The sequence below is a fragment of the Pantherophis guttatus genome, chromosome 3 (genome assembly GCF_059756535.1).
Source record: "Pantherophis guttatus breed Tessera chromosome 3, ASM5975653v1, whole genome shotgun sequence".
Taxonomy (NCBI): Eukaryota; Metazoa; Chordata; class Lepidosauria; order Squamata; family Colubridae; genus Pantherophis; species Pantherophis guttatus.
This window is the reverse complement of record NC_142065.1, coordinates 142,827,297-142,851,848: the sequence shown is the minus strand read 5'-3', so window position 1 is coordinate 142,851,848 and position 24,552 is coordinate 142,827,297. Positions and strand designations below refer to the sequence as shown.

The 24,552-nt window shown below is 39.1% G+C and overlaps 1 protein-coding gene across 2 annotated transcripts in view; it reads right to left on the bottom strand.

The window, feature by feature from the left end:
- MYLK4 (myosin light chain kinase family member 4) overlaps positions 1-24,552 on the bottom strand; it is a 104,561-nt gene that overhangs the window by 2,392 nt on the left and 77,617 nt on the right. For both annotated transcript variants that reach the window (XM_034429057.3, XM_034429056.3), the window contains 10 exons: positions 22,110-22,384; positions 19,579-19,684; positions 18,537-18,630; positions 16,367-16,476; positions 14,852-14,993; positions 11,479-11,549; positions 10,432-10,560; positions 8,162-8,314; positions 6,886-6,964; positions 5,709-5,778 (listed from right to left, as the gene is read on the bottom strand). In XM_034429057.3, the coding sequence (XP_034284948.2) occupies positions 5,746-5,778; positions 6,886-6,964; positions 8,162-8,314; positions 10,432-10,560; positions 11,479-11,549; positions 14,852-14,993; positions 16,367-16,476; positions 18,537-18,630; positions 19,579-19,684; positions 22,110-22,384 (1,192 nt within the window). In that variant the 3' untranslated portion in view covers positions 5,709-5,745. The remainder of the gene's footprint in view (positions 1-5,708; positions 5,779-6,885; positions 6,965-8,161; positions 8,315-10,431; positions 10,561-11,478; positions 11,550-14,851; positions 14,994-16,366; positions 16,477-18,536; positions 18,631-19,578; positions 19,685-22,109; positions 22,385-24,552) is intronic.

Below are 24,552 nucleotides of genomic sequence, written 5' to 3'. Positions count from 1 at the left end.
GCTGCATCAAAAGGTTACGCTGAATCATAGTTTAGTGTTGAATATTTACAGGATGTCTGCAGTGTGTGGTCAAAAAAGGCAAGATAGCAGTCATTTATTTATTTATTGGTTCGATTTATATGCCACTCTTCTCCGGAGACTCAGGGCAGCTTACAATGCGTTAAGCAATAGCCTTCATACTTTTGTATATACCTGCTTAGTAGGGCTTTCGGCCCTACCTCTAAGCGGTGTTCTTTTATATACAAAGTTTATTGCCCCCACAATCCGGGTCCTCATTTTACCTACCTCGGAAGGATGGAAGGCTGAGTCAACCTTGAGCCTGGTAAGATTTGAACTTGCAGTAATTGCAGGCAGCTGGCAGCTAAGTGCTACTTAACAGCACTTTAGTCCGCTGCACCACCAAGGCTCCTATAACTATCATCGCTGTTAAGACCAGCCCAAAGTATTTTGTAGACCAGGATAAGATATTGATAAGCATTGGTATTTGGGGCATTTCACGAACAGAGCTGATTGGTCTGATAGGTGACCATCTACTACTATACTTCACTCTCTATCATATTTGAGAGCAGCGGACTAGTTTAAGACTTAGCACAAATACTGTTGTACACTTAATCTTGTATTTTAATTTCTTATCTTGGTCTCTGCTTCTCAGCATTTTCCGGCTGAGAGAATCATTGCTCTCTGCTACACGGCTGGAGATGTCTGCTTTGATACAAACACCATAATCCCATTATTTGGAATTGGGAAATGGAGCATTGGGAATGAAATATTGGCGCTTTAGTGGAAAATGTTATGTGACATCTGTGAGCCTTCATAGTTGTGGAAGAAAGACTAGTCAAAGTCTAAATTGTAAGAAATGAAAATATCTTTCATGAAAAATTTCAGAAGATTTTTTTTTCTTTGCTATTGAATCAGTGTTGACTCCTGGTGCTTACCTAGACAGGTCTCTGGAGTTTTATTGGCACCAGATTTTCAGAAGTGGTTTGCCTTCCTAGGGCTGAGAGAGAAAGAGTGATTAGCCCAAGGTCAACCAAGTGGCTTTGTGCCAAGGTGGGACCAGAATCACCATCTCTCGGTCTATAGCCTGATGCCTTAATCACAGCACCAAACGGGCTCTGTAACAATCCATTTGGTGAATTGTATTATTGTAAAAAAACAAGGAGAGATTGCTTTTTGTATGAAGCCCACTGTGCACATTGAAAATTAGAATAGAATACAATACAATAACAGAGTTGGAAGAGACCTTGGAGGTCTTCTAGTCCAACCCTCTGCTTAGGCAGGAAACCCTACACCACTTCAGACAAATGGTTATCCAACATCTTCTTTAAAACTTCCAGTGTTGGAGCATTTACAATTTCTGGAGGCAAGTTGTTCCACTGAGTATTTGTTCTAATTGTCAGGAAATGTCTCCTTAGTTCTAAATTGCTTCTCTCCTTGATTAATTTCCATCCATTGCTTCCTATCCTACCCTCAGGTGCTTTGGAGAATAGCTTGAGTCCCTCTTCTTTGTGGCATCCCCTGAGATATTGGAACACTGCTATCATGTCTCCCTTAGTCCTTCTTTTCATTAAACTAGACATACCCAGTTCCAGCAACCATTCTTCATATGTTTTAGCCTCCAGTCTCCTAATCATCCTTGTTGCTCTTCTCTGCACTCTTTCTAGTTAGCTTAAGAGTAAAGCAGACTACATGGTTTTTCCCTGACTGGAAGATTGTCTTTCCTCTTTTTAATAAAAGAATGTAAATTCCAATGTTGATTGCCACAGTCCAGGAAAAGCTGTTCCAACACCATTTAAAAAGGATCACTATTTGAATCACAATTTGATGGATAAATTCAGGGATTTCTTTTTCATATTGCTGCATGTTACTGATCAAAGAAATACCCCAAAGTGAAATGAAGCCTTGGCTTGATTTCATTTGAGCAAGGGAGTATTTGAAACGTACAATATCCTGCACAAGCTGTTCAGGCAAAAGGGAAGAACATTGTGAAACAGTGCTAAAGCCTGCATTGTTGTGTTTGGTCTGAACAAGCCTGCTGATTGTGATCTTTATCTTGGTTTAACTAACTGAAAACATCTTTGTACCTCTTTACAAGCAGAACACTAGCAGTGCATGCAGGAGATATTCCTGCAAGACAACAGATGTATTATTTCACATCTGATTCCCAGAAGGAGACGATTCCACAGATATTTTTTTCTACCATTTGTTCTTCCTTTGTATCATTGGGTAATAATATGGAGTGAGGGATACAGACTATCTACAGTGTCCCTGCCATCACATTCTTGCTAGAAGTAATCCTTGATCTGTATATATATTGGAGGAGAAGTTTGAAGGGAGGCAGGGCTTCTGCCTGGTTTAAAATCTATGGGATTCAAAATTGCATATGGAAACTCTCAGACTTACAAGAGGCAAAATGTTCGTGTGGTTTCTTATTAATAGGCACCCAAAAATTCACTTTTGCTAAAAGCCAATCACTTCTCTCAAGCTCTATCAATATTTCAATCTAAAAGGATTGTGCGGGAAGGACGTATCCTCTGTCTTATTCCATTGATGGCAGCAGTTTCATCAGCCAAAAAACTGCATTCAATTTTACCCTATGTATACTTTTACAAAGAAAGCCTAGTTCTAAAATGTCCTCTGAGACTGTTGTGATGGTCTTTTAAAAACTATGAATGAATTAGCAGTCAACATCACCAAGCAAAACAAAGGAGACATTGAGTACATATTATATTACAACATTTCTGTTTAATTTTGCTCTCTGCCTGCCAAGAGACCTGTGTGTTCTGCCTAATGCTGGAATCAGATCTGAGGAACTGCTAGTTTTTGCATTTTCCCCCTAAAACACATGCAAGCGAGTCACTATTGTATCTTTGTTCCAATACTTCTGTGTGTGATCTGAAATCTCTTTTGCACTCTTTACAATCTAATCTAAACTAGATTATATCTAATTAAATCAGAGTAATATGCTTTGGCCTATTCATCATGGACTCAGCAGTTAACAACAATAAGAAGCTTCAACGTTTTACTTGTCCCAGGAGATACTTTTAACCTCTGGTGTCACTTGGCTTTTCTTCCCCAGTACAAGAAAATGCCTTTATATGATTCTTACAGTTGTTTCGGGTGTAATTCATGTTTGGGATCAGGATTGAAATGAGCTACTTCACTAAGATAAGGTGCATTTACATATGACAGCATTGTGTGGCTAGAGACCATTGTCTCAGCACTCCAGTGGTGGGATTCAGCCGGTCTGGGCTGGTTTGGGGAGAACTGGTTGTTAAATTGCTGGCTGGCCCCTCCCCTCCCCTCCTCTCCCAGGAGTCCCCACACGCCCCATTTTGGCTCCCAGGTATGTGCAGGGAGGCCTACTAGGCCCAAAACAGGGTGCAGGCGGTGCAGCGCCCCCCCATGGCCTGTTTTTGCTCCCAGGAGGCTGCAGAGATGCCTACTAGGCCCAAAATGGGGCGTGGGGGCGGCGTGGCACCCCCGTGGCCTGTTTTTGTTCCCAGGAGGCTGCAAGGAGACCTACTAGGCCCAAAATGGGGCGTGCGGGTGGGCGCCCCCCCCATGGCCCATTTTTGCTTGCCGGGGGGTGCAGGAGGCTGAGTGCTGCTGTCACACACCCCTGGCCCCGCCCACCATGGCCCCGCCCACCATCATTAGGGCAGAGAACCAGTTGTTAAATTATTTGAATCCCATCACTGTTCCAGCCCCAATATGCATTTGCAAACATGGTTCTCTCTGAAGGAACCTAGACCTATGATTCCCACACCCCCCCCAAAAAATCTGGCATAATGTCCAAATAGGAGGGAAATAGGGAGGAAAAACCCCCCCAATAACAAAGTAATCCTCAACAACAACAGCTAAGAAGGAAAGTCCCACCAATCGCCTTCTGCTTCAGCTGGAGTGTCTGGCACGACTTAGATAAACCATGGATTCTTCTTCATTTCAGTTAGTTCCATTCAAGCAGTACCAAAGATCAAGGCCCGGTAAAAATAAGAATTCTTTGCCTTATCCCTGTCTGGATCAAGCAATCATGGTTCTTCCCACAATTTTGACTCAATACATGTCTGAAGCGGTTAGGAACAATGTGGTTTTGGTGGCTTAGACATAGAAACATGCAGCACAACTTACAGGAACCCACTGTGAACGAGGAGCCTTGAAACTCTGCAGAGGCGTCTTTGCAACGAAATACTTGAATGACAAACCATTCAATTACATTCGTAGTTCCACAGGGCGGATTCATATTACCACATGGCCTGTTCAGAATTAGCCCTCTGAATGAAAAGTGGCTTGTCTCCTTTTTTCTGTCTCATATTTAATATTCAAGGTATTTAAAAACAACAAGTGGTTGTGATAAAGCAGGGATTCTCAGCCTTTGCAAATGCAGAACTGTGCCCTTGAACTAGTTCTGAGATGCTTTAAAAGATTTTTTTATTATTATTAATTTATCAAACATTTGTTTAAAAAAAAAAAACAGACATTTTGCCTTCTGCTGTCCTTCATCTGTACTGGAACTGCAGTTCCCTGAACTTCCAGCCAGAGGTCCATCAACTACACCGGCTGGGAATTCTGGGAGCTATGATCCCAAGGTTTCTTGGCAGTGAGTGGAGGGCCACTAATGGAATCTCTGGTAACGGAAAGGGGGAAAAGTTCTCATATGGAAGTCATTCAAATTTAAGCTCATTATTTTAGACAGGGACCGATTGGCTTTATAGCTATGAGTCTGGGGGTAGTGAGGGAGGTCCCATCACAATTACATATATAGAGATGAGACTATTTTTAAAGCTTACACTACAAACACTAGATAACTTTACTGTTTCAAAGTAAAAAACAAACAAAAAAAACCCAGCTACTAGTTATAGAGACTATTCAGCAAGACAAATTTGGCTTAATATACAGTACTGTGGGTAACACAAAAGGAGAATGTGATCGTGGCCAAATAATATAGATTTCAAAGAATTTAAACTTTTCTTGAACAGTAAGATTTGAGACCTTAGGATTTCTATAGTATTCCTGAAAATAGGTGGGCCCTATCTACTGAGATCTCAAATTGCTAAGCAGGATTTCCTGAAATTACAGTGTAGGTTTTCAGTCTCCAGTCCAGCCCACAACCCACAAGTAGTTAGGGTCATGCAAAAAAACAAAACGATCTACATAAAAGTCCCACAGATTTGTAAATATGCTTATATATTATTGAATTCAACTTGTGACAATATTTGGTACAAATTTCACCCCTACCCTTTTTGCGGAATATATGTAACCCTGTTTGCGGAGTATATGTGACTCTGTTCAAAATTAAATGTGTGCCTTTTCTTGTAACTAAGCCTCATTGCGTTCCATGGGTCTTGTTTATAAACATACATATCCACATGCACAACCCCAACCTTAGCATCACTAATCATTTAGCAATGTTAACAGAAGGCAGGATCCCATGCCATGTCCTTCTGGTATTTACGGAAAGCCAGTGCACATGCGGGAGCGTGGGAAAATGATGCTAGATAATTGCAGTTAGTGGATTCAGTTTGCAACTGTTCATTACATAGTTCTAATGTTTCTTTTGGCCACTGTGATGGCAGGAAGAAATTGCTCAGATTTACCATGTTGCAATAACTGGCAGTGGGAGTATCTGAGATGACCTCCACATGGTGGCCACAAAATGGGCACTTGCCAGTAATACATACATAGATACATATAAACTTAATACCAACCTTTCAGTTCTGAGAGATGTTATGGAACCACAGGTGCTTAAAATGGAGAAGAACATTTCTTCTTCTTCTTCTACAAGAGCAAGAAAGATAAAATAAACCATAAGACCTGTCATATAATAATAATAATACATTTCAAACAGCAATTGTGATTCCGCTAAGCTGAGAAAATGCAAATCATATAACAGAGTTGGTGTATTTATTGAGGCACTGACTATCTTTATATAGTGAGAAATTGATAAGTTTTTGTCTACTCACTACACATAATATCTTGAAGACATAGGGAGATCAGATGGATGTGAGATTTTACAAATGCACAATTACCTCAGTCCTTCCACTTTAACAAAAATAAGTGATCAGCTAGACAAGGAATTAGCATGCAAGTGGCATTTCTAGATAAGTACGGGTAAGATTAAGAAGTATATAAGAAGTCTGAAACAGTATAGGGTTTCCTGCTTATGCAGGGGGTTGGACTAGAAGACCTCCAAGATCCCTTCCAACTCTGCTATTCTGTTACAGGCAAGATAATTAACCAAATTATCTAACCATATGACCAGAACTACATTTATGTACCTGCAAGTACTGCATATACCTGCAAGTACTGTATGAACATATTTCACAAGAAATTGTGGGATTTACGGGATAATAGTGAATTATAATAACAAAGATAATAACACCATTTTAGTGGGGACCCAACAGTGAATATCTTCCATAGCGTCTCCCACACATCTCCAACCCCACTGCAATAATCTAGTCATCAAATTCTGTGTTTCCCCAAAAATAAGACCTCCCTGGATAATAAGCCCAATTGGGCTTTTGAGCGCATGTGTTAAAATAAGCCCCCCTGAAAATAAGCCCTCTGCGAAAATATTTAAATGTATGCACAGCTGGTCCCCGCCATTTCCCCTGGTTAGGGAAACAAAGCTGGAAAACAGATAAGACGGCAAGAGGAACCCTGTCTTGCTCCACGTGCCCCAAAATAATAGGACCTCCTTGAAAATAAGGCCAAGCGCTTATTTCGGGGTTCAAAAAATGTAAGATACGGTCTTATTTTCAGGGAAACATGGTAGTAGAAATGAATAGGAGACTAATGTATAGTGATCAGTCTAATTAATAAGCACATCTTCATACAAAAAGATTAAGAGATAAAAGAAAAATAATTTTGATCAGATCTACAGACCTTAGTTTCCAGTTTGCAATGGAGTGTTTGGTTGGACAACCAAGGATGTTTTAAAGCTGCACCTGCACTTATTCTCCAGCTAAACAGAAAAGAACAAGGTTATCATGTGATAAGTATGCAGGAATTTGTAAATACTTAAGTCTGATATTTGCTTGTGTGTTGGTGTTTTAAGGTAATAGGGGTAACAGCAACAGACAGCTTTAGCTTGAGATTTGAATGGTGTTCTTAAGTTTATCACTTATGGCAAAAGTATAGGTTCATTATTCAAGTTCTTCATTAGTAAGCTGGCCAATTTCATTCTGGATGAAAACTGACCATACAAGTCTTCATTTCAGGATATGTATGTAATTTAGTCCATCTAGGTCAGGCCTGTCAAACTGGTAGCCTGCCGGCTGGATTTGGCCCACACAGGCCGCACCCACCCCAGCTTCAAAAAGGCAAAAAACATTGTGATACGTCATGATACAGCCCGTGATGCGAGTGGGTTTGACACCCCTGATCTAGGATAATTTTCATCCATGGAAATGGTGCCATCTTCTGATTTCTATACAACCACAATTGGGACCAGAATTTCCATTGCCAAGTAAGACAGTTGTTAAATGAGACATGCCTAACTTTGCAACCTTTTTTCACAAGTGAATCACAGAGTCATTATGCAAATCTGGGTTCCCCCATTGATTTTGCTTGTCAGAAGTCAGCTAGGAAGATCGCAAATTGCAATCACATGACCTCAAGATGCTGTAATCATTGTGAATACATGGCAAGTGCCTGAATTTTGATCCATGACTCTGGGAATGCTGCGATACTTGCAAGCCTGAGAATCAGTTGTAAGTCACATTTTTCAGTGCCGTTATAACTTCAAATGGGCGCTAAGCAAATGGTTGTAAGTTAAGGACTACCTAATCCTAGTGAGTGATTTGTGCAATTTCTTTTCCTTAGAACTTTGCAGCTTTTATGGCGTTCCTATTCTTCCTCTTTGGGCCAATTCAATCATCATCATCACTAACATGGTTATCCTCCAGGTTTATTAATAAAAAAATAACTGAGTAATATTATGTAACTAGTATGTAACTATTAATATGTGCCTTATCCTAAATAACCATTTAATAAAATACAAAGAATTTTCATTTTTGGCATTTCATGAATTTGTTTTATTTCTTGTTCATTTTAGTAGTCTTTATGTAATTCTGTCAAACATGATTATTATTTTTGTGCATTTCTAATAGAACTGAGCAGACAACATATTAAAAGCAAAACATTATAGGTGTGTAATTACCATTTTTCTTTGATAAGAAGCTTAGAGATGAAATCTTTGGCTTCTTCAGATACATTTTTAAATTCTTCATCTTCAAAGTCCCACCTACAAGCCAGGATGTTGTTCAAAGTCTCATTATCATCATCACCCAGAAAAGGAGATAATCCAGTAATCCTATAGGAAGAAAAAAAAACATGCTCATTAAGCATAAAATAACATTTCTGAACTGCACATCTCCCCCAGAGAGGGATTCTAGATGGTGTACAATAAAAATGTTAACATATAAAAACAGTATATAATAATTATTTTTTTAAAGGAATAGAATCTAAAAGGAGGCAAGGTAGATTGATCTCTGTTAAAAAAAGTAGTTAAAAGGTGAATGGAGCTTTCTCAGAGTACCGAACCAGCCCCATAACCACGTGCCTTTCTGCGTTCCCCACATGAGGTTTAACTCCTTTCCAGAAGGCCATGAGAGAGAGGTCTGCCTCACATTCGTGGGGGTGTGAATATTCCACAAAGAGGGGACAGCAGAAGAGAAGGTTGTCTTCCTGGACCCTGCCAGTTGGGATTCTTCTACTGACATGGACTGCAACATACTTTCTCTGCATGACAGGGTTTTATTGACTATCCATGGCATTATCAGGAGTCTTCTCCAATACCAACGTTCAAAAGCATAATTCTGTACTGCTTCTACTTTTAATTTTTTTGCTTCTATAGTATCACAGGCAATGTGATAGCTTGCATGATTATGGTCTTTATAGACACATCATGGCTTTTGAATTTGTTTTACAAGGTCTTCATTCCTATTCTATCAAATGCTAGTTTGCAGTGTATTTCTTGATTTATTTTATGGTTGATCGTAGATCTCAAAAAGTCATAAACGATCACCATATCTTCATTTCAACTCCAGCCCCCTGCTGTATCTGTTGTTATTAGTTTGCTCTTCTTTCTATTTAATCTTAGTCACATTTTTCAGTGTGCTCCTTGCCTTTCATTACTAGAGGCTGCAGATCTTTTGCATTTTCAGCTGTCACAGTAATGTCATCAGCGTAGCACTAAAGACTGTGATTTTAACTTCAACATCAGTCATTTTTTCCCCCTCTTCTGCTCTTTACAATCAAGCATCACAAGCTAAAATCTTTGTAAATTATTTCATGATATTTGAGTTGAGACTCTAGAAAAAGTGCAGAGGAGAGCAACCAAGATGATTAGGAGACTGGAGACTAAAACATATGAAGAACGGTTACATGAACTGGGCATGGCTAGTCTAAAAAGAAGGACCAGGGGAGACATAATATCAGTGTTCCAATACTTGAGGGGCTGCCACAGAGAGGAGGAGGTCAAGCTGTTTTCCAAAGCACCTGAAGGCCAGACAAGGAATAATGGACGGAAACTGACCAAGGAGAGATTCAACCTAGAAATGAGGAGGAACTTTCTGACAGTGAGAACAATCAACCAATGGAACAGAAGTTGCTTTGGAGGTTGTGGGAGTTTCATCATCTGAGACTTTCAAGAAAAGATTGGACTGCCATTTGTCAGAAATGGTGTAGGGTCTCCTGCTTGAGCAGGGGGTTGGACTAGATGACCTATAAGTCCCTTCCAACTCTGTTAATTTGTTAAAAAAAGTTAGTCCAAGAAGTCCACCATGGCTTTTTTGAACTGCATGAACTCGACACAAAAAGAAACCTAAGGATATTCCAGATGGGAAGTCTATGTTATCAATCACAAAGTATTATGCCATCAATTTTTTTCTCTAAATATAGAGAAAAATATAGAGTAGATTCTCTACTATATGTCATAATGGAAGATGTTCTCAGAAAATGTGAGTCCTTTTGGAACATTTTATGCTCCCTGCTGGAGAGAGGTCAGCTCTAACCCTCTTTATCTTCCATAATAGCTTAAAGTCCCGGCTCTGTCAGTTCGCTTGGGGCTCCAACAGAAGGGTTTCATATTGGGGGTGGTTGATTAACAACAGATCCCACCCCCTTCCCTTCTCATCATATTCCCTCCCTCCCCATCTTTTTAGTTAGCTTGATTTTTTTTTATAGTATTGTACTTACCTTATTTGATTTTATACTGTTTTATCTTTTAGTATTGTAAGCTGCCGAGAGTTACAGTGTGGTAAGAAGGGCGTATAATAAAATTTAAAAGTAAAGAACGAAAATGGCCATTATCATTATCTATCCTCATCCAATAAAATTCTATGACCCAATAAAATTATGTGACTGCACAATAAAAATTTCATCTGGAAGCACTCACAATCACAATACTTCGACTTTAGTTCAACTTACAACATGTAGGCAATGACACCAATACTCCACATATCAGTAGGAAAAGAAACAAAATCATAGTTCACAACTTCAGGAGCAAGAAATTCTGGAGTGCCAAAGTTGACCTTAAGTTTTTCCCTTGGTTTGTATCTAAGAAATAAAACAGAAAATATATATATATATGGGAAACAGTAGCAGCCAATATGGCTTTTATAGCACATGATAATAATTCAACAATTTTCCTAGCTAGGAATTCTAATTTTCCAAGTAGTCAAGTATCTAAGAAGGAGAATCTGATCAGGTTATTTGTCAGATTTTTTTTTTTATTGATGGGAGAAGTTAGAGGGAGGATACCATGGTGGATAGTACCAAAGGTTGTTGAGAAATCCAGGAGGGTCAGAATGGTTGCACCATTGTGATTCCCTTCCCTCCAGAAGTCATGAACAAATGTGACCAGTTATTTCAGTACTGTGTCATATCCTGAACTCAGATTGAAAAGGTCCGGAAAATTTACTTCATTCCTCGGTTCTTTGTAATTGAGAGCCAAACAAGTTCTCAACAACCTTCCCTAAGGGAGAAGGTTGGAGACTGGATGAATGTTCTCTAATACTGTTGGGGTCTAAGGATGGCCTCTTAAGAAGGGCTTAAGATTTAACTTATGATGTTAAATAAGTGCCACTTGAAAGTGCTGAAGGCTTTTAGAATGAAAGGCTCACTTTGATGACTTTTACCCATGATTTTGGCCTCCTTAGAACATCTGTCACTGTTTATTGTACCAGACCTCTTTCCACTCCAGTAAGAACAGAATTCACTGGCTAATTCTTTGAACTGATTAAAAAAATGACAGAAGAAATAATAGCACACAGAACTTTTCTATGAAAATTTCAGATCCCAAGTCCTGCAGTATCTAAACTAGAGCAATGCTATCCAAGGTCAACCCTTTTCTAATAGACTAATGACAGTTCAATTCTTATTTAATCTTGTTTATCCCAAAAACATGACATCGAACTGAAATATCCCCAGTTGAGAAAAATGAGAAATGCTGACTATTAGATTAAAAGAACATACCTTCTTGCCAGCCCAAAGTCAATAATCTTTATTTGATATTCCTCTCTATTCACACACAAGATATTCTCAGGCTGTCAGAAGAAAAGAAGAAAAATGCACATTTATGAGAAATGGTGAAAGAAATGCTCTGGGATCAGTGTTAAAAATACACCAGAGCATAAAAATACACATCTGGGTGCTGGTGTTTTATAGCAGGTTAGACTCTGTGGATACATCAAACTATAATCATGTGGTATTTGAGGCTGGGAACACTCCACCAGGGCAGCATTTCCCTTGTGGTGGCCTTTCTGTTTGACAGAATACAGAAATTTGAGATAAAGAATTCATTAGTGAGCTTTCAGAAAGGAAATGAAAGCACTCTGGCTGGTTTCAGAAAGTCAGGAACTGTAATTTGCAGCCCATTGTGTACTGATATTGGGGTATTTCAGAAAACATTGCTTTAATACTTTTCTGTGTAGTTGAACTTCTTAAGTTTATTCTTCAACAAGCCAATATCTGACTGATTAACACCAGGCAAATTTGTGGACTGTCCAGAAATGAACTATTAACTAATATAGGTGATAAAAAGCTATTACAGGTAAACAGTTAAATTATTCAAATGTTGGTTTCATTGGTTCTGCTTCCTAGATTAATGATGGACTCAAACTTTCAAATGTAACTTACAAGTTTAGCTGAACATCAGTTTCTTGTGTGATGTCAGCCTTCAAACAACCCCCCTCGCACTTTTACAAATATTTAAAGAAAAATAAATCATGAACATCTATGTCATAGAAATATTCCAAAGTAAATTTTATCTGATTTGGGCTGAATCCCCAAACCAGATAAAATACAGAATTAATCAGATTTTCATTCAGTTACACTCATAAAACTAAATATTCCAACATCTGATAAAAATATATAACTAGGTAATGTAACAAATTGGTACTCTATTAAGCAAATTGGTAATTAAAAACTACTTTATCCAATGAAATAAGTATCAACAAAAAGGAAAAATTGATATTGTCTCTCTTCGAATCCAGACTTGGTGGTTTTTGCAAACAGAGGTTTGGCATGAACAAAAATTAGATTTTCCTTTGGCCAGAGGCAACTGAGTTTTTCCTAATGGTTTTAGTGTTATAGAACTGAAAACAGAGTGACGTTCAAGTAACATAATATGCATTCACTCTCACCAGGTTATTCAATTATTTGGGATCACATTCAGCAAGCTAAGTAGCCAAATACATGGCTCTAGTTTAGAGACAACCAAGGCGCTGGAAGCCTAAATAAATAAAACATACAGAATGCAACAAGGCTCAATAGCTGCTCTTCCTAGAGGAAGATAACTTCAGAGGCAGTTCTTAATTCAATGGAGAGTACAGTTTGACACTGCTACAGCCTCGCCATCAAATGTATGCCTGTTAAATTCTCATTATTTATAAAATGGTGATAGAACTTCTGCCTGATACTATCAACATCAGTAGAGGTCCCCAAGTTTTGGGGTTCTATAATCTCCCAAAGGATTAGAAATGTCATTAGAACCATCATTAAAAAGGCTCAACAAAGAATGTTCTTCTTGAATCAACTCAGTTCAGACTGCCTCAAGAAATGTTGATACAGGAATTATTACAGGAATTATTGAGGAAGTCATTTGTATTTCTATAACTGTCTGCTTGGTACAGCAACCAAACAGGACAAGTACAGGCTTCAATGAAGAGTTCGGACTGCAGAAAAAAACGTTGCAACCAGCCTGACTTCCATGGAAAATCTGCATATTGAGCAGGTCAGACGAAGGGCTGAGGAAATGAGCCACGGTGGCGCAGTGGTTAGAGTGCAGTACTTCTGCTGCCTGCAGCTGCCTGCAGTTTGGCAGTTCAAATCTCACCAGGTTCAAAGTTGACTCAGCCTTCCATCCATCCGAGGTCAGTAAAATTAGGACCCAAATTGTTGGGGGAAATATGCTGACTCTGTAAACCACTTAGAGAGGGCTGTAAAGTGGTATATAAGCCTAAGTGCTATTGCTATTGCTACTGACCCCTCATATCCTGAACATAAACTGTTTCAACTAATCCCCTCAGGATGCCACTATAGGGCATTGCATGCCAAAACAACTAGACACAGGAGAGTTTTTTCCCTCGTGCCATCACTCTGCTGAAACCCTTATTCTCACAGTACTATCTTACGTCTAAGTATAATATCCATGTTGTATGGCTGTTGTATTATTATTATCCTTCTCGTCTTCTTTACCACCCCTCTTATTGGTATCATTATTATCATTATTATTACTCTGTTGTTTTACTTGTGCACTCAGAACTTCTGCACTGGAGACAAATTCCTTGTGTGTCTAATCACACTTGGCTAAATAAAGTATTTTTTTCTATATCCATTCACTTAATTCCTTGCCTTAAGAATTTAGGCTATAAAAGAATAGTTATTTCCTTAATATTAACAACTATCCTTTTCAGCTGTCCATATCAAGAAAGGAAGGAATACTGCAGAGCAGAGAGAAGATTCAAGTTCCCTAGCATTTGAACTTCACTCTGCTTTTCAACACCATGGCATGCTGGAAGACAGTGTACTGCAATCACAGCAAATAGGAAACAGAAAAGTTGTTCCCCAGTGCAATCGATCTTACAAGAGGATGGATCATTTTAGTTGCTTAGTTGGATAGGGTGGGCTTCAAAATTTTTAGCAAGGGGTTCTCTGTCCAGTTGCTAGGTGAGTGTGGCCATGGTGGGTGTGGCCTAGTTGGCCTCCTGCACCATAGGGGGTGGAGGTGGCGTTTTCGCCCTCCCTGGGCTCCTGAGGCTTTGCTCGAGCCTTCGGGAGGGCAAAAACGGCCTCCCCAGGCTTCAGAGGCTCTCTGGACTTCCCTTCCCGAACTTCTGGTAGGCCAATTTTTTGCCCTTCCCAAGTCTCCCTGCATGCCCTGCATTTACTTGCATCCAAAACAGGCAGCATGGGGACTCCTGGGATGGATGGGTCAGGATGGGAGGGGTCAGTCAGGAGTGGGATTTGAGGGTTCTCCGAACTGCACAGAATCTTAGCTAGAGGTTCTCCCAAACCTCTGCAAATCCCCAGCAGCCCTGCCCTACCCTTGGATCTTCTTCTGATTCACTGAAATGTGATGAATTACTGCTAAAACAATAGTCCTCAACCTGAGTAGATGTTCTCTACCCATTGCCTACAAGGTCTAAGGATAAAGGACAATCTGGGTTCTCATTTCTATCCCCACTCCTAATACGCTTCTATTATCTGAAAGTTGAGCCTATTTATGATACTCAGAACTCCAAATCAAAAAGGGCCACTAACTGCAGTTATAATACTGAGTTCTAAGATGTTCAGTCTAGTATATACATTTTTTTTTTGCATAGGAAGTAAAACAAATGCACAGAACCTTCAAGTCCAAATGGAGAATATACATTTGATGCATGTGCTGAATCCCTTCACAGATTTGCTTTATGAATAAGATGGCATCCATCTCTGTCAAGTTGGAGTTCTCATCAAGAATCCGATCAAACAGTTCTCCTCCTTCCACACTGAAAAGAGAGACAAATAGGCTTAATCAGTGGTGAAATCCAAATTTTTTTACTACCGGTTCTGTGGACGTGGCTTGGTGGGCGTGGCAGGGACAGGATACTGCAAAATCTCTATTCCCACCCCACTTCTAGGGGAAGGATATTGCAAAATCTCCATTCCCACTCTACTCTGGGACCAGCCAGAGGTGGTATTTGCCAGTTCTCCAAACTGCTCAAAATTTCCGCTACCGGTTCTCCAGAACCTGTCAGAACCTGCTAGATTTCACCCCTGGGCTTAATTGGTAATTCAATGTGCTGAAAATTTTACATTCAAGAACAATATTCTCCAGCCTGGCATGCTCCACATGTCCATATTTTCTAGGATTATAAGGAAAACTAGAATTGGGGAAGGATGGTCAGAAATGTGTGCTTCCCAGGTGACAATGTACATAGACCCTCCTCATATATTGGGTTATGTACAAAACAAAGAAACTGCAACGAACCTTTCAGGACTTGGTTATTAAATGATTTAGAATATAGTATTTGATAGTAATTCCAAAACAAAGTGTCAGCAGCCTTATGGTTTTTTGAAGGTGAAGAACATCAAGAGGTGAATATCAAGAGATTTGTCATAGATATATATACGGTTTTCAGTGAGTAAACAATTACTGTAAATCATGGATTTACAGAAATCTAAGTATGACATTTATTCTCCAAATAATGAGGTTTCCCTTAATATTCTTCAAGCAGAGACAGAGAGGAAGAGAGATGACTGCTTTAAGAATATGACCCTCTAATGCATTAATGGTATACTTCAGTAATAATGCACATGCTTTATATGCAAAATTAAATCCCTTTTCATTTCACTGAAAATGTTGCCAATCTAGTTCATACTTCCAACTTCCCCTCCCCCTTTTCAGGATACCCTCTCCTTGTAAAGTTGCATATAAAAATTCAAATAACCCAATCAAATTGCATGTTTCAATAGATCCAAAGGCAAACAGAAGTTGATTCAACCTCTGTATGGTTTCAAATTATGAATATGTAAATCTCTGCAAAGCGAGGATATTGATTCCAATAAAGCAATTTCCTAAATGTGAATTAGAAGATTTTTTTTCTCCCCAGAACTTACTTCTGTTCTGCACTATATAATCTTTATAAGCCTGCTCCAAGTTATGTATGTCAAAGGAAGATGGAAGATGTAGGTTGGAACTGACCAGCTATGTTAACTATAGAGGATGTCTATATCCTCTACATTCCCATAAAAGATAACTACAATTGCTGGGTTTAGCATACTGTTGACTGAGTAGGGAATGAGGAGAATCACATTAAAGGCTTTGGTTCCAGACACAGCTAAGAATGATAAGCAGAACAAGCATCTGATTGATACATACTATTCCATAATAAGGACAACATCATTTTTTGATTCAAAAGCATCATACAGCTGAATGATGTTCATGTGAGTCAATTGATTCATGATATTAATCTCATTCTTCACTTCATCCTGCAAAGAAAAAAAGAATGTTGTTACATTTGAGAAGAATGTAGCAAAAATCTTGATGGCCTCTTTAGTATTGTTGATTTTCCTGCCTCCGTGTATTTGTTAAACCCTTAAAGCACCCTTTTCCAATGCAATGCGATCCCAAAGTTGGTGAAATATTCACCACCAACGTTCATAATAGACAGATCAGGTTTTATCTAAATTTATTTGGTGGCTCCAAATTACGCATGGCAACAAAATGAATGCTTTGCCCAAGTCTTCACTGCTAACTCTGACCTTATGAGGTTACAGATCAGAGAGCAGAAGTCATAGCAAATATTTCTGCCTAAGATTTCAAGATTTCAAGAGCCACTGCAATTCAGAAGACGTCATGACTGTCGTTCTTTAGGTCTCTACTCAGGTAGAAATTACTTCTGCTTCGTCTGCTGAGGTAGAAGTACTTTGAAGTACTCTAGAAAAAACCCAAAAGAAACCTACTTTATATTGTTGCTCAGGTGAACTCTCTATAATGGTTAAACTGGCAAGCTGAATGCTGTTCAAGAAAAAGACTAGAGAAAGCAGTTGAGGTGTGTCCAAGGATGAAAAAAAATATCTTAAGGTCTTTACAGGAAATAGCAGGAGAGAAAGGTATGAGTTACCATATTTTTCAGAGTATAAGACGCACCTTCCCCCCCTAAAAGGGGGTGAAAATTTGGGTGCGTCGCATGTAGCCCCACCCACCCACTGGCCCCCACCCTATGGCCTCTGCCTCCCAACAATTTACCTCCTTGCAGCAAGCAGCAAGAAGAAACAGCCCATTTCAGTTCAGCACAGCCTAATTAGCACAAGTTGATTGTCCATTGGCCTCCCGACTCTCAGCTGTTTTGCACGGGGCCTCTGCTGCTTGCTGCAAGGAGGTAAATTGCTGGGAGCAGATTTTTTTTACTTGTGCTAATCAAGCTATGCTGAAGAAAATGAAACTAAAGCAGGCTGTTTGCTGTTTGCTGTAACAAGGCAAAATTGCTGGGAGGCAGATGCTGATGCAGATTTCTTTTTCTTGTTTTCCTCACCAAAAAAGGTAGGTGCGTCTTATAGTCCAGGGTGTCTTATATTCCCAAAAATATGGTAAATCCTGGGCTTGCTTGCTTAGAGAGATGATGAGAGAGAGGGAAGGAGGGAGGGAGGGGGAGGGAGGGAGAGAGAGATTCTGTGTTCTGCAGCAGGCTGATCTTTTGAGCATATGCAATTTCTTCTAATCTAAAATGCAATACCATATCTAGGAGAAGAATCAATCTTTTGGGTTTCTGTTCTTCCCTAGTTCCTAAGAATAGGATTAAGTTTCCCGAATAATGGAGAATTACAATTGTGGCTCACCTAAGATTGGTTAGTCTCTTTCAACTTGAAATAACTCCTAAAAATCTCATGGGGACATTTGCTTTTTTTCCCCTTGACAACAATGTAGATCTGGCTTGCCATTTCTGCCTTCCGAGTTTTTGTTTTTTTACTACTTAAATCTACTCTATAGCATGGTATTCCTATATGGCTTCCCACCCAAGTATTGGGTATGCTTAACTTTCAATTCCAAAGCAGAGTGTTGAGGTACTCTGCAATGAAGCAGAGTAAATTGTTGTTGGAGAAATGAGCAAAAGCTGAGAAAAGAGAGTAAGATTTTCTTCTTAAAATAATAATGTGAAAGAAATTACAATAAACAACTTTGATTTGTGACCTCTGCTTTATAGATTACCTAATTTGATGTGGGGAGGGGGGAGAGAGATTGAAGTGGAGATTTCAAAGGCTGCTCTTTGTACAAATAGCTAAGATCTTTATATCACACAAAAAGCCAATGAGAGTTCATCAGGAAAAGTTTGTCCAGGTGAAACCAAGTCAGTAGATAACAAAGCCCACAGATTGCTCTAAGGCAGGGCTGTCAAACTTGCAGCCCGTGGGCCAGATGCATCATGCACTAGCCATACCCACACCCAGTTTAGTTAAGGGGAAAAAAAGTCCCAATATGTCATGTGATGCTGCTGTGATGACGCGAGTTTGACATCCCTGTTCTAAGCTATTATTCAAACCCCACTTACTTTTTCCTTTAAGCTCCTGGCTTTTATAATTTTGGCTGCTAATTTGAGACCTGTCTCCTTTTCTTCACATTTATGCACCTGGCCAAATCGTCCACTAGAGAAAGGAAAAAAAGCATAATTGAATTCAGGTCTCAGGTGACTTTTCATTTCATTTATTTTGAAGTTACAACAGTCCTAGGATTAGGAGAATCAGGATCAGTTGCCCTGATCCTGCAGGACTGATCTTATATACTTGTTAAAACATTATAATAAAAGATTTAGGAGATCAACATGATTGCTCCTATTTCCAGAAGAGAAGCAAGAAAAATAAAATGCCCATGGCCTTGGCCAATGGTTTCTGACTGGTCGCTTCAGTAAATGGGGTGCTGGACAAAATAGAGCTTTAAGACCAGCAGACTTTCTGAAGTTCCCAGCATACCTTCTTGTGAAAGTGTCATACTCTGAGGCAGTGGTGAAATCCATTTTTTTTACTACCAGTTCTGTGGGCGTGGCTTGGTGGGCATGGTGTGGCTTGATGGGAGTGGCAGGGGAAGGATACTGCAAAATCTCCATTCCCACCCCACTCCAGGGGAAGGATATTGTAAAATCTTCATTCCCACCCCACTCTGGGGCCAGCCAGAGGTGGCATTTGCCGGTTCTCCGAACTGCTCAAAATTTCCGCTACCGGTTCTCCAGAACCTATCAGAACCTGCCAGATTTCACCCCTGCTCTGAGGTAGAATTTAGAAAACTTGTTCATTTTTAGGATAGGATACGATAGACCACTTATTTGAATTGTGAATTAATTGGTAATCGGAAGGACTTCTTGAACTGGAAGACCACCAGAATAATCCAGGTCCAGAAACCATCAACTTTCTGTTCAGTCATCCATTTACAATATGTAAGCCATTGTTATTTTGGACTAGGATGGCTAGTTTATTGCTTCATCCAAATTACACTACTATTTAATTTGCACTATAATAATCTAGGAAAGTATCCAGGGATAGGTCTGATTATTTTAAGAGATTCTGCATTGAATGAACTATAATTTTGGTTCAACTTACCCTCCCAAAAGTTCGTTCTTGAAGATTTGATAAAAGCTACCAATCCCAGCTCCTTTTGCTTTGATCATCTTGTGGTCAAAAGGAGCAGGCGTTGACGGTATGTTATCTGTAAATAATAAACACAAAATGCCACATCCAATATGAACTAATAATTGAGAGACACTCATGTTTATTTGGGTGGGTATGCATCCCTTTGAGGTAAGGTTTGATTGCTGGCAACTGCCTGGATAAGATTTCAGAAGTAGTTGGCTATTGCCTGCTTCCTAGAGCTGAAAGAGAGTGATTGCCCAAGGTCATCCAGTTGGGTTTCTGCCTAAAGCGGGATTAGAACTCACCATCACTCAGATCCTATCCTGCTATCTCAAAATTATTTTGTGTGCCTTTTCAGTTTTCGTTCAGGTATTAAATATAATGAGAAACTTCAAATCTCTGTTTTCCCTTCTTTGGGATCTTAGTCCTGTGCATTGTTGTTGCATGGCAGCTTTCATTTTGACCATTCAAAAGATACATTGTTTTCTGGAAATCTCAAGATCTGGCTTGGAACAGGCTCCCTCAAATTCTATTGTGGTTGATTCTGACTTGGTGGGTCCTAAAAGAACTTTGCAACAGTTTGAAAATTTGAAAAAGATCATGTTGATGACATAGAAATACAGGCTTGTAATACGGTTGCAGGCTACAGAGAACTACCTATTCATCTTAATAAAGCCAACCTTCATTGTATCCAAGAAGCATGAACATGGAAAAGATGAAATGAAACAACTATAAATTGACACCTTAGGTATCAGGAAGTCAAAATGGATTGGATACTTTCAGTCAGAAAACCATACTTTTTAGTCTTAAGGACATGAAAAACAAGAAGAAACAGCTTTGCTTTTATAATTAGGAAGAGCATAGTAAGAATTGTACTTCGTTACAATGTAATCAATGATAGTATCGATTAGACTTCATGGGCAATCCCTTAATATGATGATCTTTTAAGTTTATGCTCCAATCTCCAAGGCTCCAATGAAATCTTCATAGCTAATACTGTGTTGAAACAATTAAAATCATGCCTCTATAAATGGGTATCACCAGATGAAGTATATAGAAATCAAAGTAACAATATTATTGCTAAAAGGAAGCAGGGAGCTAAATTGCTTTCGAACTGCTAGGTTGGTAGAAGCTGGGACAAGTAATGGAAGCTCACCCCATTACGCGGCACTAGGGATTCGAACCGCTGAACTGCTGACCTTTTGATTGATAAGCTTATCATCTTAGCCACTGAGCCACCGCATCCCTTATTTTATCTCTATCTTGCCTTTATTACTTTATAAATAAGGCAGTAAACATACCTAATTACTGCTCTTTTCTATTTTCCCCAAAACAATAATCTCCTGGGGTGATTCAGGCTGAGAAAGAGTGACTGGCCCAAAGTCACACAGTTCCAAGTTAAGCTAAAACAGACAAAGAAAACCAGTAAATTTCCAGTATGATCTTGAACATATACCCACCATCTTCAAGGAAAATATCAGAAATCACACTGAAGTACTGAGCCTCAATGATTAAAGACCCAGAGGAATTACAAATGAACTTAAAGAAATGGTTGAAGGTGAATGTGAAAGGAAAGTGCAAAAAAATGAAGAGAAAAAAGCAAACTGGAAACTACCAAGAAAAGAGAAGCCAAAGCCAAGGAAAACAAAAATATCAGGAAGAAACTTAAAGAGTTTCAGAGAGCACTTGATAGAGGAGCCATGAAGGCCTTGGAAAATATACTCAAATGCTATGAAGTCCCTATGCCTACAACAATGACAACTGTGTGAGCGATCTTATTCCTGGGACACTGCATGGAAGTGAAAGTTGGACTTTAAAGAAGCAGGATTGGAAAGGAATTGACATTTTTGAACTTTTGGTGTTGGAGAAGACTCCTGAGAATACTGCTGACAGCCAAGAGAAGAAATCAATGGATCATCAAACAAATCAATCCAGAGCTCTCACTCGAAGCACAAATGACCAGCTTCAAATTATCCTATTTCAGACTCATTATGCGAAGCCCAGCTCTCTAGAAAAGACTGTAATGCTGGAAAACACGGAAAGAAAGAGGACAAACAATAAGGTGGATAGATTCCGTTTCGGTAGCAAATGGTGCATCTTTGGGAGACATGTAAGAATAGGTTAGGAATAAATTGTCATGGAGAAAATCTATCTGTGTTGTCAATAGGAGCTGAAACAACTTGGTGGCACATTTAAGTAAAATTTAATTTAATATTAAAACAACTTGCTTCTATTTCTGTGCGTCTAGCAAAGCCCAAACCTTATAATCTGGCAATCAAATAAATCAATAAAAAAATTAATGGCTAGAACAGACAAAAGAACAGGTAGCACTAAAACTTATGTTTTCTCATTCTCAGATGGGATTTTCAGCTGGTATAGCTAACAATCCAAATGTTAATTCTTCTGTTAACAGAAGAATGTAGACAATGAAATGTAGACAATGCATTTGTTTTGCTTGCAATTAGTATATTATTTTATATATTTTAAAAGCTAAGTTGTACCAATTATAAAATTATCTCCCTTTGAAGCTTCTTGCTTCACTTTGTTCTTGTTGGCAGCTGTTGATTTAGATGCAACTGTTTTTCCAGGTAAGACAAGTTCTGTTGTTTTTGGCTTAGCTGCTTCTTTTGGTTTAAGTCCACCGCTGGCCTTCACTACAAACACTCTGCTCTTTTTGTTGACATCTTTGAGAAAACTTCCCTCGTTTACGCGACGCTTGCTGCTGCTGGCTTGCTCATCTTTCAGAAAGAATGAAGCTTTTTCATTTCCTTTATGCCTAGATGAGAAGATGTAGATTATTCTAGTGTCAACTCTGGAAGAGTTATGGAGAAATATAAACAGTCCAAATGATCAGAAGCATTTGTTTTTAGAGTTCATGGTTTATAAATGAATACATATTTTGTTATTTTATCATTCATTCATTCATTCATTCAATTTATTGAGCTGCCCATCTCACATAATTGATTCTGGGCGGTTTACAAGATTAAAACACAAACAGTACCAGACAACTAAAACAACAATCCTGCAAACATTTAAAACAATTAAACTATACAATACAATCAAAAGGGAAAAAAATAGTCAACTTAGGTTAACAATAATAGTTTTATGAGTTTTGCACCATCATTACAGTATCTGATTCCCCAGGCATGACGGTAAAGCCATGTCTTCAGGCTGTTTTGGAAGGCCAGCAAAGGTGCAGCCAATCTGACCTCCAGGCCTGGGGGAATGATGTTTTATAGGGTGGGTGCAATGAAAGAAAAGGCTACCCTCCTGGCCTCCATCAGATGGCATTCCTTTGTAGGTGGATCCCATGTCATGCCTCTTCTGTTGGTCTTGATGGGACAAGTAAATGTAATTGGGGAGAGTCAGTCCCTCAAATAGCCTGGACACATGTCATGTGGGACTTTATAGGTTATCCATCACCTTGAATTGAACCTGGAAGTAACGTGGTAGCTGAGGTAGTGTGCAGAGCAGAGATATAACATGTGCAGCCCTATCTGTCAACATAATTACCCTTGCTGCTGAATTTGCACTACTGAAGCTTCCAAATGTTCTTCAAGGGCAGCTCCATTGAGAGCACATTATAGTCATCTATACAGGAGGTAACCAGGACATGAAAGACTGAAGCATAAATCCTCATTTATGTGGGGAATTGGTACAGCTGGTTTTCAGTTAACGACCACTTGTTCAGCGATTGCTTGAACAAGTGGTAGTTATCACCAGCCCTGGCAAGCTTGGCAACTGTCTTGCACTTACAACAGGTGCAGCGTCTCACATCATGTGATTACCATCTGTGATGGTTTCCCACAAGGAAATGGGAAAGCCAGCAGGGAAGGTCACAGGTGACTCTGGTAACACTGCACTGCTCATCGCCTGCCTTCTTGCATTTATTTATTTTATTTATATATTAAATTTATATGCTGCCCATGTCACTGTTGAAGCAATTCTGGGTGGCACATAAATTTATATCCTCATTCCCCAGATTTTGTGCATTCTTGTGTGACCTGTGTTGGGCCTCCCAAGATATCCCCCGGCCTTCCCAGAGAAGTCCTCTGTGGCACTTCTGGGCTTCTTATCTGAGGCGCTCTGTTTCCTGGCAATGGCAACTGGGAGTGCCAGGATTGTGGTTGCTAAGTAATGTGATCACATGTCATCACATTGCCCATCATTTAGTGATGGCAATTCCAGTCCCAATTGCTGTCATAACCTGAGGACTATTTTTTCACTGCCAACAAAATGGCAGAATATTAGAACAGGAATAAGTCTTGTGGATATATGAGACAAATCCCCTTCCAGCTAAATTAGGAACTTAGGCAGCAGGCCATTACCATTACCTCATAAGCTTCTATAATATGTTGGGTTCTTCATTATATATGTGCACAACATATTATGGATTCCCATCTAACTTACAGAATATTTTTGAGGGAGATGGTTTTGGTTGAATAGAACCATTCCATTTCCGTCCAAAACTTTAGACTATGGTATATAGTTCTTCTCTTCTCTAGAATTCAACATCTATCAAATTATTGTTATTATTAGATTTCATTATGGACAGGAACATTAAGTCTTTCTATCAATTTCATTAGTTTCTGTAAGAAACTGTCAAAATTCTGTCAAAATTTCTATAAGAATGTTTTCTTTGTTGTCGAAAAGTTCTAAACCAACCTAATCCAACAGGAAGTTTTCTTATGCATGTTTTGTCTTTCTGATTCCAGGTTATGTCAATGAGATTGCAAAAAAAAAATTTCCTTGTACAATAAAAGCCAAGACTTGAGAGGATTATAAGTAATGCAAGACCAACATTTGGACCAAGTATCCTACAACATGTTGAACAAGTTTTGTACTTGTTAGTTAGTTAGATTTGTTAGGCTAACAATTATTTCAACATCTACTCAAGCCAATTAGAAAAAAAGTGTTAAGTTGGATATTGCATTCTTTTTAACC